Raw genomic sequence first — 18062 nt, forward strand, 5'->3', positions numbered from 1 at the left:
ACTCTCTCTCTCTCTCTCTCTCTCTCTCTCTCTCTCTCTCTCTCTCTCTCTCTCTCTCTCTCTCTCTCTCTCTCTCTCTCTCTCTCTCTCTCTCTCTCTCCCAAATTTGGAAAATTTAGGGTTTCAACAAACGCGATCGAATCACCCATAAATTTCAAATTTGCAACTGATATCTTCTTGTTTGAATCACTCGATTTCAATTTCTTTCTTCTTCGTTTGATCCGAAATAGTGTGAAGTGAGGCACCATTTTTTCCGGGTGTGCGGAATTTGTTTTTGTTTTCCCCCAAATTGAATTATAGACGATGAGCGATATCACCGGTGATCTGTCGGCGGTGAGTGAAGCCAAAGGTGGTTCTGACGCCGCCCGGATCTCGGAAGTTAAATCATGGCTCACCTCTCAGTTCGAAGCCGCCGGTAAAGAAGTCCCTAATTTCGAGTACACTCATCGGAGCATTACCCATTTGTATAACCTCGCCACCGTGTCTCAAGCTAAGTCTCAGGCTGCCACCATTGTCGCCAACGATTTTCGTCTAAAAGCTTCTGAATACCGTGCTCAAGGTACTTGCTTAGCAATCCCTACCTATTGATTTGCTCGCTTGGCTGCTTCGAAGAATCTTGTTCTGGGCATTATCAGTTTCTGATCTGTTGCTATGCTATTGTTGTTTTTTATTACGTTATCTCTAAGTTCTGAAACAAAGTTGGGTTTTTGGGGAAAATTTCCCAGTTTCTCTCTGTCAATTTGGTGTGTGTTTTCTAAGATCTCTGGTTAATTTTTTTTTTATGTAGCGGCTAGGATTAGAGAGATATTGGAAAGTGCAGGAATGTCACAAGAGAGTTTACCGTCAAATGTGGTCTCTTCAGCTCAAGTTCTTGCAAATGTGGCAAATTTGTTGAACATACGGGACACTGAACTGAGCAGGTGACTGCACTGTTAGCACTCATATTTATATGTGTTGCTATATTGAACTGTAAACTGATGCGGAAGAAATGTGTATAGTTTCCTTGTAGCAATGGGAGACATTTCTCTGAGGAAGACTGGAGTGGAGGAGAAAAGAGCTAAAGCACAGAAGGATTCAAATGCTCTTCTTGACTATACAAGAAAAGCAATACAGAGGCTGACGTATTTGAAGAAGTAAGATTCGTAATATATTAACATATAGATTGAACTATTGATATGATCTCGCTGGCGTTGTGCTTGTAAACCTTGCTATTTTGTGAGGGAATGCTATCTGATCAATTTTTTCCTTTGAGAATAGACTTATCTTACTCTATCTGTGTGAACTGTTACAGAATCCTTGCGCAGCTAGAAGATGATGTAGTCCCTTGTGAATCACAGATGGAGAATTGGAAAACAAATTTGGAAGTTATGGCAGTGAAGGAGGAACAATACATACAGCAGTACAAGAAGTACGAGGTAAAAGCCTTCTTCTTTCAGTTTATACATTCTCGTTTGGTAATAGGTAAACTGAGAATCAGATATCTTTCTGCAATTAGAGCTGGTAGGGAATATTTAAGAATCATACCTTTCTGATTCCAGGGATGAAGTTATTTAAAGTTTGTAATATTTTAAACACACACTCTGATAAAGATCTAGATCGTCTAAGAACTGAAATGATGATGTTTGCTAGGTAAGTATCATTAGCATAGGATAGGATGCAGAAATAATGGTTGAAACTTCAGGACAATGTTAGTTTTGGAGGTTAATCTGCTTCTAGTGGTCTGTATTGATTATATGGAGAATTTTGCTCCTTTAAACAATCTGACAAAGTAAAAATGAATGGTCAGATGTTACTCAATCGTGTTGGCTACTCTCCTAAGATCAGCCACAGAGAGCTGGTAGAAATGGCAGAGCACCGGAAGGAGTTGGAGAAGATGACAAAACCCGTCCTTGATACTCTAAGAAGCTACCAAGATTTACCTCCGGTAAGCTTCATCACTAGTTCTCCAGGCCTTGATAAAACTCATTGATCTGCATTATCAGTTACCTCTTTACTGGTCATTGCTAGTCCCAGTTAACAGTAGATTGCTTGCCTATTTCATTAAACAGGACAAAGCTCTGGCCGCACTAGCGATCGAAGACAAGAAAAGACAGTTTGCTTCTGCGGAAAAGTATCTAGAAGAAGTATTACAATCAGCCCTTGAGACAAGTGATGAGTGATGATATAAATCCAGAAAAATATTATGTTTTGGGGTGTATAAACGTGCAACTTGTGTGTTTGCTACCAAATAGCCGAGCAGAAGATAAGAAAATTAGAGAGGCTATGCATTGCTTTATAAACTTACCCTTTTACTGAAAAAAGCAATGCAACAATCTTTCTACGGAACGGTTTTATTTTGAAATCATATCTAGAGCAAACCTATCAACAGCAGAGAAACATATACACAACACCAACAGAAATTCAAAAAGCAAACCTAAAGTGACATGTTGTGTCGTAACAACATAGGGTGAAGAGGGGGAGAAGTGAAAACCAAAGAAACTGCAAAGGAAGAATTTTCAATGGGAAAAATGTTATTTAAATCCCGAACTTATACATTTTGGTCATTTTAATCCTCGACTTTCACTGTGGCCATTAAAATTATAGACTTCTCGTTGGCGACATTTTTAAATCACTATCTTCTGTTGACTGAGCTAGATTGAGCATGTTGTCAAAAAAAATCTCTAATAGAGGAGTTAACAGCCGTTTAGGATCGTTAATCAATCTCTGTTAAGTCGAAAAATGAGAATCACAAAGACAAACGACGTCGTGTTGCCTTAAACGAAATGTCTAAATTCCCAAATCGACGTCGTTTGTCCTTGTGATTCTCATTTTTCAACTTAAAATAGATCGATTAATGATCCTAAACGGTTGTTAACTACTTTGTTAGAGAATTTGATTTGACGACATGCTCAATCTGGCTCAGTCAACAAAAGATAGTGATTTAAAAATAACGTCAACGAGAAGTCTATGATTTTAATGGCCACAGTGAAAGTCGAGGATTAAAATGGCCAAAATGTGTGAGTTCGGGATTTAAATTACATTTTTCCCAATTTTCAATCTCTAGTTTCAAAAACCTCTTCTTCGTTCAGTTTAGCTTTCAGTTGTTCCAATTTATCTCAAGTGAAATGATTGCTAGTGCAAGGCTCTTCAAATGATACAAAAAGCTGAACAAGTAACCTGTGGGACGCAATGTCCATTAGCTTTGGTCTTTGAATCTAGTACTTGACCCTTACAGACTCATTTGGCTAGCCAAACACGACGTTTCTGTTTCTCCTGGGGCGATTTCTTTATCAAACATTCAAACATAAGTATAAAGACAATTTTGTAAAGATACCAAAACTACAGGGGTCTTAGAACAAATAAAAAGAAAGAATATTCTTCTTTCCGTGGCATTGGCCCGAGTTTAAGTCCCTCTCTCGTTCTTTGTCGTCGGTCGCTACTTACGAATTAAGAGAAGTAACAGAAATTTGGATCGGCTCAATCTCTTATCTCTCAATGGGTTCTAAAAAAATCGGAAATTTCTTCGACTCCGTTGGTTCCTTCTTCTCCGGTGGCGATAAAATCCCATGGTGCGAGCGAGATGTCATCGTTGTAAGTTTCTTCTTTGCCTTTCTCTGGTTCCTCTGATTTTGAAGAGAGATTAACAAAGTCACCAACGAATTTTGCAGAGTGTTTTCTGAGATTTATGAAATTTGTTTGATTTCTCGATGATTGCTCGTCCTTGATCGTTTCCTTATTTGTGAACAAAAAAAAGTTAGAACTGAGCTTCAGGAATTTTGTGAATCGTGTAGATCGTTACTAGAGAACAACTCTTAAGTTCAAAATATCGTAATCAGTGATCGTATCAATCACAAGTGAAAACGAAACCTCCATGGAATTTGATCATTTGGAGCAGATTTTCGGATTTTCTGTCAAAGTCATGATCTTTGTGGAACGTTGTCTTTAGCTTTATGTTAAGATAGTTTCATGTCTTTGCAATGTTCTTCACACACCAAGTAATTCTCTAATGCTTGCATTTCTCAGGGGTGTGAGAAAGAGGTCAAGGAGTGCACTGATGGTGGTGACTCGGAAGAAAAGAAGAAAGAGAGCATTATGCGATTATCTTGGGCTCTTGTTCATTCTCGCCAAGCTGAAGATATCCAGCGTGGAATTGACATGCTCGAAGGTTTACTTCTTTACATCAAATTCTTTTTCCTTTGCTCTAATCACACTGTCAAACTCTGCTTTGCGCCTAATGAATGGCATAAAGCTTTTCTCTTTCATAGTTGTGTTAAGTTAAACTAGAATTTGACCAAACCCTTTGTTGCAGCTTCTCTAGCAAACAGTAGCCCTCCTTTGGAAGACCGAGAGAAGCTTTATCTTCTTGCTGTTGGATATTACCGGACTGGAGATTACTCTAAGAGCAGGCAGCTCGTGGAACGTTGTATCCAGGTTCATACTTTTCCCCACTTCCTGATAAGAGGCTCATGGTGTTGATGTTATCTACTTCTTACTCTCTTTATGGCTGGTTTCAATCTGTAGATGCAACCTGATTGGAGGCAAGCTTTAGGCTTGAAGAAAACCATTGAAGACAAGATTGCAAAGGGTAATTGAAAGCGGTTTTTGAATGCTTTTCCAATTTCCACCAATCTGAACACTGATCTGATGTAAAAATTTATTGGTCCCTAATTGCAGATGGTGTTATTGGGATAGGCATCACGGCAACAGCCGTTGGCCTCATAGCTGGTGGAATTGCTGCAGCTTTGGCTCGCAAGAAATGACCTAGTGCTTCTACAAATTCTATGTGTGTATACAGTGACAAGATGCTTTTAAGCTTCTATACAAGTTTTGTTATCACAGCCTTGGATTTTAATTTATTTTTCATGATCTTTACCTTATTTTTATATGCTCTGTTCAAATAGTTGATTCTCCCAAGCAACACTTTTATTCTAAGATTTGTGTGTCTTGGTGAAAGAATTGATCTTCGTTGGTGGTAGAATCAAAAGAAAACAGAAAAATTAAGGAGGTTATTTACTGGATAATTTCAAACTACATAGAGATAAAAAGGTTTTCGTTTTGAATGGTATTTCAAATTTTGTATTAATATGTGGTTGTTACATTTTTCAAGTATTATATCTCATGTTATTTGCTAGCTAATTATATGGACAGGCCAAAATAATAAATTTTGGTGGAAAAAAACTGGGATGGAAAAAAATGAGCTTATGTCATAACATAGTTTTGTTATTCAACTTATCGTTAAGTATAGGTAGAAAGACTTTCATGCTTTGTTAGTGTGAGTACTAAAAGGAAAACGATTAATGGTCCATGTATTGTTTTGAAAGAGAAAAAAAAATGTCCATTTTTATGAAATAATTATTAGTTGGTGTATATGTGAGAATTGTATTAAAAGTTTTTTTTGGATATAATACTTTTTTTATTTTTTAACGTTTCCATTTATCACATTTACAAATAAACAAAATTTATGCATTTTTTTTTTTTGAAAACCATTAATAAACTGGTATATTTAAAGTATGACCAGATAAAATGTACCCAAAAAAAGTATGACCAGATAAAAATCCGTGGTATGAATATTTTAGTAGTCTTTATTAATTGATTTGTCTAATATATTTTCATTTACGTATTTTTATTTTATTTTATCTTGTTAAAATTGGTTAATTTATTCATATAAATGTAATAAATGTATTCAAACCATTGTTGAGAGCTTCATTTTCAAAACTTAATACTAGAACAACGTAAATGTTTATTTTATCATCGATGAAGAAAAAAAAAATAAAAATAAAAATCCATATGTAGAAAAGAGAGAAAATAAGATAGGGGAACAAATAATATTGATTACGGATTCCGAATGGGCCCGAAAGCCCACGGGTATGGATTGGCCCATCAGAAGAGAGAGGTGTTAGTTATTATTTTTCGTGTGCTGAGAGACGTAAATTCAAAAAAATTGAGCAGAGCTCAGATCATAGCGCCAACGTCAAGCTCAGAGACGAAGTTGCGTGGGAGCTGGAGATGGAAGAAGTTTCTAATTTATCTTCTCAGATCCAGGACAGGTTTGGTTCTCACATACAAGGTACTCGTTTATCTTCTCTGCTTCTAGTAATCGTTCGAATTTTGGATTCTAAGAAGGACCGCGTAAGCCTTTTTGAACTTTTGGATGAACTCAGGTTCGAACAGACTTCATTTCTCCTCTGATTCTAGGTCGATTTGATTCGCACATACGAGGTAACCGTTAATCTTCTCTGTATCTAGTAAGCGTTCTCTGTTGATCGGTTTTGATTTTTGAACCAATCGCTTAAGGTGTTAGTTTCTGAGCTTCGATTCTGGACAATGCATAAGGTTTATCGGTTTTGTCCAATGATCTGAAGCATAATCTGTCTTTAGCTGAAGTTCTTATGTCGAATCCTGTCCATGTTTCGCTCAAATCTCTGAATCACAAATTTCTCTGTGTTCGAACACTAGATCGGTTTGGATTTTGAACAAACCGTTTGAGGATGTATGTGTGTGCGCGTTTCTGAGCTTTGATTCTGAATAAATCGTCAGGTTTATCATTTCTGAAGCATAATCTGTCGTAACCTATGGTGTTATAGCGAAACATGGAATCAAATCTCTCTAAATCACTGTTTTCAACTCTGATTTCGAACCAGCAACACTAGATCCTGTCTTGTAGATGATACATTGAGTGCTATAGAGCGGATTCGTGTGGAATGTTTGAGTTTTTCTGTTTTTGGAACCAGTGTTCTGTGTACTCATTTTTTGGGATAATGGAATGGTTGTTTTTCTGATTGTTAGAATGGAGAACTTTGATGAGGTCCGTGTTGACGATCAACCAAAAGCAATGACACGACAGCCGCCTAAAGAACCAGTGCCAGAGATAGTCCCATCATCATTGGAGTGTCACAATGGAGCTACATCAGATTGGGACGAACTCTCAGATAAGGAGAAAGCCAACTGTTTCATTGAGAAGGCGCTCTCGTCATTGGAAGAACTCAATAGCCAGTGCAGTGAAGATGGAGACAGGAAAGGGATTCTTGATACCTTCGCTCTGTGCCTTAGAGATTACTACTCTATCCAAGAAATCGAGGTACATATGCTTGCCACTCATGGTGTGTCAGCTGAAGCAGTGGGAGCACTCTACCAGGATCTTCTATCACGCACCCGTGTCAATGCCAGTGTAGTTGAGGCTTATAAAGAGCATTCTGTCCAACGTGCTCGTGCAAGAGATGGAAGCACAGTCTCTGGTTCTTCTGGAAATATGGCACAGCCGCACAATCTCTCAGTTAAGGAGCAAGCCGATATTTACATTGCCAAGCTGCTAGAGTTGGTGGAGGATCTTAATGCTCAGTGCGGTGACGATGAAGAGACCAAAAAAGTCAATGATAGCCTCGCTGTGTGCGTTTCACGTTGCTACAGTCGCAGAGAGATGGAGGCATATTTCTTAGCCAAGTATGGTAAATCAGGGGGAACAAGGATCTATGATGCGATTGTAGCTGGTACCGGGGATCCCGTTGGAGGTGATGCTTATGAAAAGCATGCTATCGTTTGTGCTCGTGCAAGGGCAAGAAAGGAAGCTCAGAACGAAAGGAGGGGAGGACCTTCTACTTGAGGAGCAACTGAGGTTCCTAGTTCGAGAGCTAATAAGAAGGGGAGGTAGGATCTTGGGAAGGTTTGTTTAGTTGCCTAAAAACTAGTGATGCAGTTTCATCTGTGTTATTTTCAGTCTCACTTGGCCTCCAATTAGTTGCTTTTGGTTTTTGCAGAGTGCTCCCGGAAGCAGTAGCGCAAGTAAAGAGGGCAGAGGTTACAAAGAAGGCGTGTCTTTAGCTGTTGAGAGTATGGGAAGGTTATATAGCTTTTGTAAATAAGAAAAGAAAAAAACTCCATGTGTGTGTTGCTTTTGGAAACTCCAAAGATCGCTACTACTCACTCTGCGTACTCTAGTGGCTTTTGGTTTGGTTTCTTCTTTCAGTCTTTGGTTTGATATGGTGGAACTTTTGCTGTCAAATAAATAAAAAGATAAACCGACGACGTGATGATTTCTGCTCATTTATATGTATGATCCGATCCGTATCAGTCAGCCCACATATTTAGTCTGTGTGATTTTAGTATATACTGTAGTTACCATACATTTGAGTTTGAATATATATATTCTTATCCCTAGAAGACGTAGAAACATATCTTGAAACCTCAAGCATTTCTATACTCACTCTTGTAAGGTGGGTTATGTTATGTTAAACACAAGAAAACATAAGAGATAATATTATGTTAAATTAAGACAAACGTGATCTCCAATTTTATAGGCTAAAAAGTAATGGATAAAGACAAAAGTCATTTTGAATGTCATAGGCCAAAATAAGTCCATCTTGGGCGGACAAACTTGTTCGTAGCGGCATCCTTGGAAACCCGACTCGCACGCTTCGAATAAGCTACCATCTCAGCTATGGCCTTCTTGAGGGGGAGTATGTTCAAAGGCTGTTGATCCTTGTTGCTCATGATTATCTTCTTACTGGCAGCGAGACGCTCACCCTCAAACGCCTTCCGCCTGTTTTCCATAAACAAAAGCAGTTGCTCCTTATTCATTATTACCTTACCACTTGACGTCTTCTCGCCCATCGTGATCGGATTCGATTTCAACCCCACAGACGGCAGTTCTGGACAGGAAATGAAACAGTGAGAGACAGAATCGAATCCCTAGGACTAAGTAAGTAGCTTCTACGAATGGGCCCTCCAAACAAATATATAAGAAGCCCACTAATAATAGATCCACTCTCCGAAAGTGGCATGGGTATTGGTTTGGTTCGATTGAGATTTCTGTATTATGGGTTTTCCTTTTTTTTTTTTTGTCGTCATATTATGGGTTTTCCATATTCTAAATAATTGATTTGGTTTGCTTCAGTTTTAATAATTAGATTTGATTTGGTCCAACTCAAGATGAGGCCATTCATGTAACATAGACTCGGATTGTGTGACTGTCCGTGTCCAATTTGGAACACAAACACTGACCGAAGACACTAGATCGGATTTGATTGGGCTCTACATTGTAGAGAGGTGACATTGACACTCCCATAAATATTGGCTTTTCTACTTTTTCATTTTTATTGTACTTGTTTTTTCTTTTTTTCTTTTTTTTTTGGTTTATATGATCCATAATTCAAAGGTGTTTCCTCACGTAAAGTCCCAATCTCGTTGTGTTAATCTTTTCACGACAATAGATTTGATGTTTCAATTTTAAGTTAGAGACGAAAGACTGATTGCTTCCATTCTAAGTCTACCAATCAATTCAAATCCTCATTATTAAAGTTAATTAATTATTTGTCTTTCTTCCCCATATATTTATATATATAGTAGTAATATTTTTCAAAAAAAGATCTTTATATCTTTTTTTTTTGTCAAAAGCCAACGTTATCTTTTAGACGTAACCAAACAATCAACCGTAACTTATTTCTAATTTCTAGTTTCATTAGAAATAAAACATTGTATATACTGGTGAAATTACACGTAAAATATACCAACGATATTCGACGTATACCAAGTGGAATTGCATACCGTTTTATACGACGACAGCCAAACAGCCACACAACAAATATTTAGTAATTACCAAAACTTTTCAAAGGATAATATATATTTATATACCCGCCTATAAGACATTGCTGATGCAAATACATACAAAAACTTCAATTAAACCACAGTTCTCGAATCACGCATAAAACAAAATCATGTACAACTATTATCGTGTGCGATAGGTTTAGCATTACGAACCACAAACAATCTCTCAATTAAACATATAAAATTTGAAAACATCAGTTTCTTAACCAGAGAGAACATTTATACTATTGTTGTAGTGACTTCGGTTCTAGATTTAAAGTGGCTTCGACACCATTTTCTAAACATACCAAGTTACGTATCAGAGCGTGAACTAGGCAGAAATTAGCTTAGAAATATAAAACATTAATTGATGGCAAAATTAATTTAATTGATACAACTCTAGTCTCTAGAGAAACTAAATTAAATAAACCTAAGTCTTTAATTATATAACGTCGCATGATCTTCTTCGTACTCCTCCTTACGTCCTCCATCATTTTCCATATACAAAAAATAATGTATATAGAAGATACAAGGACTAAATTTCGATAAAATATATTTTGAGTCTTAAATAATTAATGGTTGAGATATAGAGACCAATAGGGAACTAGAAGTGATGTTGATGATGGTGATGATACATTGTAGATGGGTCATGATGATGATGATGATGCCGACTCATACCTTCCCTCTGACTGTTATGATCATCCCCTTGGTCTCGCCCCGGACCCATCTGACCCGTACCAGCTCCAAGATTGAGATACACCAATCTTGAATCCAAGTTGTTATTGCTCCCTCCACTGCTTCCACTATTGTGCTCCTCATTCATATGAGGGTACATCCCGTTGTTGTTGTCATTATTGTGATTGTTGCTATTGTTTCCTTCTTCTCGTGATATCACCATTGCAGCGGACTGAACAAGCTCAAGGCAAAGCCTAAGCTTGTTCGGTTCAATGTGAGTCAGTCCAGGAACTGCCCCCTTGAACAAGAAATCCGAAGTTAGTGTTCTAAGGATATCAAGAGGAGTGATACCACCAACTGTACGAACATTAGGATCGGCGTGGTGGTCTAACAGAACAGCCACCATGTCGGGAGAGACCATCTCAGCGGCGATGTGCAATGGTGTTTTCCCCGCGGGGCCTGCTGGATAATTCACATCGGCAGCTCCGAGTTCAAGCAAAGCCTTCACAACTTCTCTACTGCAGCTTTCAACAGCGTAATGCAATGCTAATGACTCATCAAGATTGAGTCCCTCTCCCATAACCATCAGTTTCACAAGCTCCACGTCTGACGAATCCAAAGCTCGTCTCATCCTTCTAATCTTTTGATCTTCAAGGTCTTGCGCCACGCTGAGATCATGGTGGTGGTTGTGAGGCATTAGAGAACGGCGAGCTATGGAGGATTTGAGACGAAGCTCTTCGATTTTGGCGACAACATCAATGGAGAGATGCTTGGCTAGAATCTCTGGAGGGAGACCTGATTTAGCAACTAAGTGAGAGCAAGTAGTCCATAATTGATGCATGTCTTGCTTCCTTGATGCTATCAAAACTTTCATCACATCTTCAATAGAGGCTTTCTCCACCATGCTTGCCAATTGTTTCTGCCAATCATACAAAACAGTTTTATTTAGTTAATTAGCATGATATATAAAAATCCAAAGAACCGACATATTTTCCCAAAGTGGGTTTAATAATTTCCTTTTTTAGGTTATGGTTTTGTTTCTATTAATTAGCTTTCTTGTCATCTCAGATGGAAATTCTTGATGGTGGAGTAGGTTTTATTCCTTATCTATATAGATAGATAATCATCGAAATCCCAAATGAGGAAAATTAAGGGAATAGTGGAATAGGATAAGAAATTAAGACCAGGGAGTGAATAGATCCAACTACACAAAAACATAGCTCTTCAAAGTTTCTACTTTTAGGAAAATCCCCCTCCGTGCATCAAAACCACACACATGAAATTAAGACAAAACACAAACACACTTGCATAAAAGTTATAGATAATCCAAGGAGTTTCGAAATTTAAAATTTTTAAGCCAAACCCAAGAAAGAAAAACAGTATAATTTAATCAAAAGAGGTTTCGTGATATGTATATACCAAATTAAAGCCAAAATAATGGAAAAAAAATTGAATAAAAAAGGATTTGTGATTAAACAACAAACTCATGAAACAAAACAATCAGAACGAAGCAGAACCAAGAAAAGAAAAGAAAAAACTTATAATATTGTTTCGTTTTATTTAACCAAAAAACTTATAATATTGTTTCGTTTTGATGTGCATGGAAAGGTAAACTTAGTGAAGGCAGAGAGAGAAAGAGAGAACCTGAGTGAGCAATGCGAGCTGCTCGACGCCGAAGTAACGAGAGGCGGCAAGAGTATCAAGAGCAAGATCAACGGCAGCTGAGCAATGCGTGTGCCAACATCCTCTCTCGCCACAATTGGGTCTCGGCTCGTGTTTCTGCGGCACGATCGAGACTTGTCCGCTATAAAGAAACTGAAGAAGCAACAGAAACACCTCATAGCCGACTGAGTTCACTGGTATAACTCCAGCTGGGGCCGTGGAGCCTCTTGTTGGGCTAGCGGGTACGGACCCATGTCGGGTCGGGTCTATACCTGTCACACCTTGCGGTGAGTCGTTCCCACAGAAGAATTTCCGGAAAAAAAGACTCCGAGCGGCGAGGATGCAACGGTGAGCGTGGACTAAACGACCTTCAACGCTAAAAGTCACGTCCGAGAAAGCTTGACCGTTGATTAATAGGTTTAGGAAATCCAACGATAGAGATCTCAAGGATTCTTCGAGGCTGCTCATCCTTTTTCTTTAAAAATTTGTAGCTTCTTGAAATTCTCTCAAGATCAAAGCTAGGGTTTAGCAAGGAATCTTGAAAAGAAAAAAAAAAAAGGGTTGCGTCTTTTGATTGATTTTTGTTGGCTAGTAAAAAAAAAAATAACAAAAGGGAAACAAATGTTCCCGGGGGGAAAAAGCTTAAGTTTTGATCTTTTGAAGCTTCTTGTTGCTCCTCTCTCTCTGAGAAAGAAGAAGAAGAAAGAAGAGGGAGAGAGAGAGAGAAGGATTCTTTTATTACTTTGTGGTGTTAGATATTTTTTGGACTGATAAGAGAGAGAGAGAGAGAGAGATAGAGAGGGATTTGAATGGATGAACCGGGCGGCTCAGATATTTAAACTAAGAAGGTAAAAACATAAAACTAAAAAAACTATTTTGTCTTAATACCGGTTATAAAAGGGTTAAAGTAGTATTTAATCTAATGGACGTTTAGTGATTTGGTTACTAAAATAGGAAAATAATTATTGAGGAGAAAGGAATACAAAAGGTGGGCCAAATCTATTAATGGAAAACAAATATAGTAAATGGAATGAGAAAACTATACTAATATATATATAATCGAGTGTTAAATATATAATGAACATGATCATTAGCACCTGACTAATCAAAATCCAACTTAAAGAATATCAACGAACATAAGATTTCCAAAACGAGGCGTATGATAATATAATAAATCCAAGATCCTCGGCAATTGTCTTTTTGGCTCTGATACAGAACATGTGAAACCCTGAAACAAAAACCATGGACATATATTAGATACATATGTCATGTGTGTGTGTGCATGGAGCAAGATGGGATAAAATGGTAAAAAAATGGGAGGGAAGGTGATGGATAAGAACATAGGCCTAATTTAAGTTAAAAGACAGAAGAGAGTGAAATAAATATTTTTCATAACTGTAGTGAAGTCTGATTTGATGGTTTTCTGTTTGACCGTTGGACCAATCCTCACCATCCTCCTTTTCTCCTCTCTTTACTTTGCTTTCTCTTTTTTTTTTTTTCTTTTCATATTTGAAGTTTGCTTTTACTTAACTTTTTTCTTGGCTAGGTATTGAAATTTATCTCTAACCAGAAGATCCCGTAAACAAAAAAAATCCCTCAAGAGTATGTATACAACAGAGCCTGGATATATATTCTTACAATCTAAAGCATGCACAGTTGTAACCAAATTTAATTAAATTATTTTTAGCTTAGATTAACCTTGGATTTTTGTAAACAATATGGAGTAGAGTATATTGACTGAAAAATTCTCTTAGTGTTCAAATGGTATATAATTTTAGATTGCTACATTCATTTTTTTTTTTTGCGTGTAGTTTTCTTGAATAATCTTTTCCATTTGTTGTGTGGGGGTTGAATGATTCATCTATAGAAAATGAAACTCTTATATCTTTTACAATAACTTATCATGTATTATAATATTATATGTAAGATATATGCTAACGTCGTTTTGTATATTAATGGTGATGAAGATATGTTTCATTAGTAAAGAGGATTTGCACTAGATGGCAACATAATAGAACTACTTGGAAAAATGGGTTAAAACAATTTGTTTTAACGACTTCATCCATGTAATAAAGTTTAACATTGTGGACGCCTTGATTTTGTTATTCCATAACAGACGATATATAGTTTTATGTAAATATTTTATTTTTGTTATTTAAACATGTGATCCATTATTTTTAGGCTTCAATTATTATTTTAAAATAATATAATCGTGCACTTAATTTCATCATAAATTTCCAGATGTACACGTTAGATCTAGTGAAAATGTTGTTTTTGTAAATACGAAACTATGAAATCAAGGAACTTATTATTGATCACCAAAATAAAAATTTATTAGACTAGTAGTAATAATAAAAGAAAAGCAAAGAAATCTTGACTAACATGCAAAAATCAAATCAATCAGGTAGAGAGAATGAAATGAATGTGAAACATCCAAACCACAGAAGTCAAGACGTGGCTCTGATAATGGCGCAGTCGTGGTCCGAACCCAATATATATATTCACCAGCTGAGAAAGCTGTATTTCATTACTTGGACTGGACCAATCAAAATTAAATTCTTTTAATCAGAAATATAATAATATAATAATAATAACACATGGATGGGAGAGACATGGACAAGCGTGTCGGCCGGATCGATAGGGTCCTTCTTGTTGTTGTCTTTTTTTTTTTCCTTCTTCTATTAATATTATCACAAAAACGGTAGTAGTATAAGAATTCCCTTAATTAATTTATCACGAAGATAATTTTTCTTAATTTTCCCCAATGGAAAATACATAATTATGCTAAAAATGTAAGACCTTTATATTAGCATCTAAGTTATATATATTATGTCTTCTAAAAAAAAAAGAGTCATTTTAGTTATGTGAACTTTTAAGATGTTACGAGAAAAGATGATGGGAATGACATCTTGTACGAACTATATTTTTGTTTTTTGTTTTCGTTGGTATATCTTTGTGTATCTACGTCGTGCGTTCGAGGGTTGCACGTGCGAGATGATAATTTTGAAGATATTTTTATCTCTGAATGTTTTGGTAATTTGAAGGGTAAAAAGAAAAGTGAGAAAAAAAATAAGAGAAAAAAGAATGACAACACAGAAGGGCACTGACAGTCGTATGATAAGGAAGTGGTTCGATTTGACGTTTGACTTGTCTTTTCACCTCTCTCTCTCTCTCTCTTCTTCTTTTCTTTTTTTTACATAAATCTCTCGTCAAATTAAAACATATCAAATGGTTTTCTTTTCTTTTTTAAAAAAAAACTCAGTGGAAAAGATTTTTATGCTCACTGAAACGTCCTATTTCATGTTCTTAACATGTTACATATATGAATATATATAGGTAAAAGTTTGAAACACACCATGGTCGTGATTGGCCTAGTTTGCGTAAGTATTTGTGTGTTGAGGTTCCCCTCTCGTCTTAGGTCAATTATGGTATTCATTTAATGGTCTTTTACTAGCAGCTATGATTACTGTGTTTTATACTAAAAGACATAAGATAGTTGTTGTTTCTTTTTCCAGACATAAGTTGACTGTTACTCCTTGTTAGAGTGCTTAGTGAGTTTTATAAGTTTATTGTAGACAAAAAATAAATCAAAATTGAACAATTAAATAAAGAGGGAACCTAAATTAAGGGGTTTTAGAAGTTGTGTTTAGGGATATTTAAAGACACATGGCAATTACTCATTGGTAAAAAATATATTCATCTCTTTCTCTTTCTATAATTCTTTCTCCCTCTAACATTTTTATTTAATCAATTTTTATTAGTGAAATGTTGTTAAGCATTCTTTTAGAGGTTCACAAATGGAGGTGGTCTTAAATGGATAGTTTGGATACTAGTTTTCTCAAAACCTAACGTACATAATTGAATAATTCATATACATATTAATATGTTTTAAGCTAATGTATAAATTATGCGTTATGATCAAGGAGGAGGGGAGCTCCGCTAACAGATTCTATATATATGTCTACGTACCTTGCCTGTTCTCTATCAAATTCTTATGAACAATCTTTACATGTCATGGGGTTAATCTCTCATATCATATATTTTCCACATTCAATAAAAAAAAGTAGTAGTTCTAAAGTAGAATTACGAGAATATGAGTTGGAGAGAAATTATAAGTAGTAGTTCTAAAGTAGAAATTATAAGTAGTTTTTTTTTTTTTTCTTCGTTCGTAACTAAAAGTAGTTTTTCTATAATCTGGTTTTTTTTTTAAAACTTATTTTGGACAAGAAAGAACAGATGGTAATTGGTAAAAAAGATTGGGTAGTCATCTCAATTAGTTACCAGATAGTAAATGGGAAAGCGGGTCCTGGTTTGACGGGATCCGAAAGTTTTTCCTACCTACTTACTATTTCTATATTTTACCCATCTTTTGTTTCCTTTACACTCTTATTTTTTTCTAAATTACAATATATATATATATATAAAATGGTTGGAATATTATGTGTTTCATCCAAACTAAAATTCGTATAATCCATGTTATTAAAGAAATGGTTAAGGTCTATATTCCATCGACGCTAAATTAGTAAAAGGTTAAAAAGAAGATCCCAAAAATGTGAACATAATTAGAATTAGTCTTTCCTCTATATTAGTGTCTATTTTAGGCTAAATCCTTTCGAGTGACCCGACAATTCCACCTATCAATTTTAATTGAATTCTATTTTTAAGTGTACTCACTAATTATATAAATAAATTATCTAAGTGTATATGTTAATGCATATAGATTCGGATGATTACGCAAAATATGTAACATACTTTTTTTTATGATCAATGCGCATGTTCACGATTAATAATAATTAATCTAAACATAGTTTAATTAACAATGAAACCCCACATTGTGTATTTCATATTCCATATGCCACTTTCTAAAAACTTTTTTAAAATATAGTATATTTTAATTTATTCCCCATTCCTTTTTCTTCCCCTTTCTCTTTTCTTTTTATCGTTAAGAAATTATTTTTCTGTCATTTGCTTGCTTTTTGTTTTCCATACTCCGACAGCATTAATTTTTTTATTATATTACAAGATTAAGGGAAAAGTTAAAAGATGCCACCTAAACCCTTATATACTAAATAATTACTTTCGATACGTGGAGAAATGTTGATCACTACATTTCCATCTTTTCATTTTTGTTTCTTCTTCATAACACTTAAAAGCTTGTATAGTCTTCGTTTCTCCTTACAAACTTAAATAAATAATTAACTACTATTATTTAAGAGGTATGTGTGGGTTACGTGGATGAAGACTTGGAAAAAAATTATACTACTGAAATTATCAATAATGAGAACTCAAAGAAACAAGTGGACTGTTCACATGGCTAATTAATCCTGTTTAATTTGGCAATCTTCACTGTTCTGTAACAGTGAACAACTAACGAAATGCTATATGAACAACATGGTTCTACACTTTTTTAATGCAGTACCAACTTTAACGCACCAAACATCAATATATATACACATTAATTTATTAATAACAGGGAAGCCAATGGCCCAACTATATGAAGATGTTTGTAGAATCCCACTTACAACTTAGTTCCTGACCTGAATCAGTGAATTTTAAGACTATTTTCGTGAGCTTACTCAAAGTCAGTAGAAAGTTTGCAATAGTCAAATTATCAAAAATGCATAAAAGATAACAATGGTCAATATGTACAACCAGTGAGCTAGTGGCATACTCTCTAGGTCTAGGAAGGTGAAGAACTCTTTTATAGTTTGAACGAGATTTTAATTAGCTAAGTTAATTAGATTTTGTTGGAAAGTACAAGAATATAACGTGTGGGTTTGTGTATCTCTATGGCTATATCTAGTGTTGATACTTTTTCCCCAAAAAGATGACGACAGCTTTGAAAGCAGCCGAAAATAACATGAACCCCAAGAAGTATTCCACTCTTCAAAAGTCGTCTTCAAATGAAACTCCTGAAGCTGAAACATCAAATTGAGAAACTTATATAGCTAGGTACCAAATAATTCACATATATAGGTGTCCACAAGTCATTCATGTCTATGCTTTGAAATTTGAATGCAAGCCACCATTGGCTGAGGCGATCTGACTTGTAGCCTACAAATTTGGTTCTTATGTATATGATATAGGTATAATTCTGTATGTATATCAGTATATATGGCTACAATGGATTCATATATATATATATATATATATATATATATATACTA

General features: G+C 35.6%; 3 protein-coding genes across 3 annotated transcripts; 2 read left to right on the forward strand and 1 right to left on the reverse strand.

Moving 5' to 3' along the window:
- The first annotated feature begins 68 nt into the window (after positions 1-68).
- On the forward strand, positions 69-2341 carry LOC17888529 (AUGMIN subunit 1). The gene is made up of 6 exons (XM_006296423.2): positions 69-559; positions 788-920; positions 999-1133; positions 1292-1415; positions 1787-1924; positions 2049-2341. Exons 1-6 carry the CDS (start codon positions 304-306, stop codon positions 2157-2159), a joined length of 897 nt encoding a protein of 298 aa, XP_006296485.1. The 5' UTR covers positions 69-303; the 3' UTR covers positions 2160-2341.
- Positions 2342-3401: 1060 nt separating this feature from the next.
- Positions 3402-4862, forward strand: LOC17889078 (mitochondrial fission 1 protein A). Its single transcript, XM_006294966.2, has 5 exons — positions 3402-3570; positions 4003-4144; positions 4289-4410; positions 4501-4564; positions 4654-4862. Exons 1-5 carry the CDS (start codon positions 3475-3477, stop codon positions 4737-4739), a joined length of 510 nt encoding a protein of 169 aa, XP_006295028.2. The 5' UTR covers positions 3402-3474; the 3' UTR covers positions 4740-4862.
- Positions 4863-9892: 5030 nt separating this feature from the next.
- On the reverse strand, positions 9893-12645 carry LOC17889051 (regulatory protein NPR5). The gene is made up of 2 exons (XM_006294033.2): positions 11878-12645; positions 9893-11152 (listed from the first exon to the last, which is right to left on the reverse strand). Exons 1-2 carry the CDS (start codon positions 12361-12363, stop codon positions 10163-10165), a joined length of 1476 nt encoding a protein of 491 aa, XP_006294095.1. The 5' UTR covers positions 12364-12645; the 3' UTR covers positions 9893-10162.
- Positions 12646-18062: the final 5417 nt, after the last annotated feature.

This window comes from Capsella rubella, unplaced genomic scaffold (assembly GCF_000375325.1).
Source record: "Capsella rubella cultivar Monte Gargano unplaced genomic scaffold, Caprub1_0 scaffold_4, whole genome shotgun sequence".
Taxonomy (NCBI): Eukaryota; Viridiplantae; Streptophyta; class Magnoliopsida; order Brassicales; family Brassicaceae; genus Capsella; species Capsella rubella.

What these genes read in the sequence shown, in the direction of transcription:
- LOC17888529 (XM_006296423.2), top strand. Translation starts at nt 304, where the DNA reads ATGAGCGATATCACCGGTGATCTGTCGGCGGTGAGTGAAGCCAAAGGT. An exon ending in TTCTGAATACCGTGCTCAAG is followed by an intron (nt 560 to 787) that starts GTACTTGCTTAG and finishes TTTTTTATGTAG; the next exon opens with CGGCTAGGATTAGAGAGATA. An exon ending in AGCAGTACAAGAAGTACGAG is followed by an intron (nt 1,416 to 1,786) that starts GTAAAAGCCTTC and finishes ATGAATGGTCAG; the next exon opens with ATGTTACTCAATCGTGTTGG.
- LOC17889078 (XM_006294966.2), top strand. Translation starts at nt 3,475, where the DNA reads ATGGGTTCTAAAAAAATCGGAAATTTCTTCGACTCCGTTGGTTCCTTC. An exon ending in TGGAATTGACATGCTCGAAG is followed by an intron (nt 4,145 to 4,288) that starts GTTTACTTCTTT and finishes CCTTTGTTGCAG; the next exon opens with CTTCTCTAGCAAACAGTAGC. An exon ending in TCGTGGAACGTTGTATCCAG is followed by an intron (nt 4,411 to 4,500) that starts GTTCATACTTTT and finishes TTCAATCTGTAG; the next exon opens with ATGCAACCTGATTGGAGGCA.
- LOC17889051 (XM_006294033.2), bottom strand. Translation starts at nt 12,363, where the DNA reads ATGAGCAGCCTCGAAGAATCCTTGAGATCTCTATCGTTGGATTTCCTA. An exon ending in AGCTCGCATTGCTCACTCAG is followed by an intron (nt 11,153 to 11,877) that starts GTTCTCTCTTTC and finishes TATGATTGGCAG; the next exon opens with AAACAATTGGCAAGCATGGT.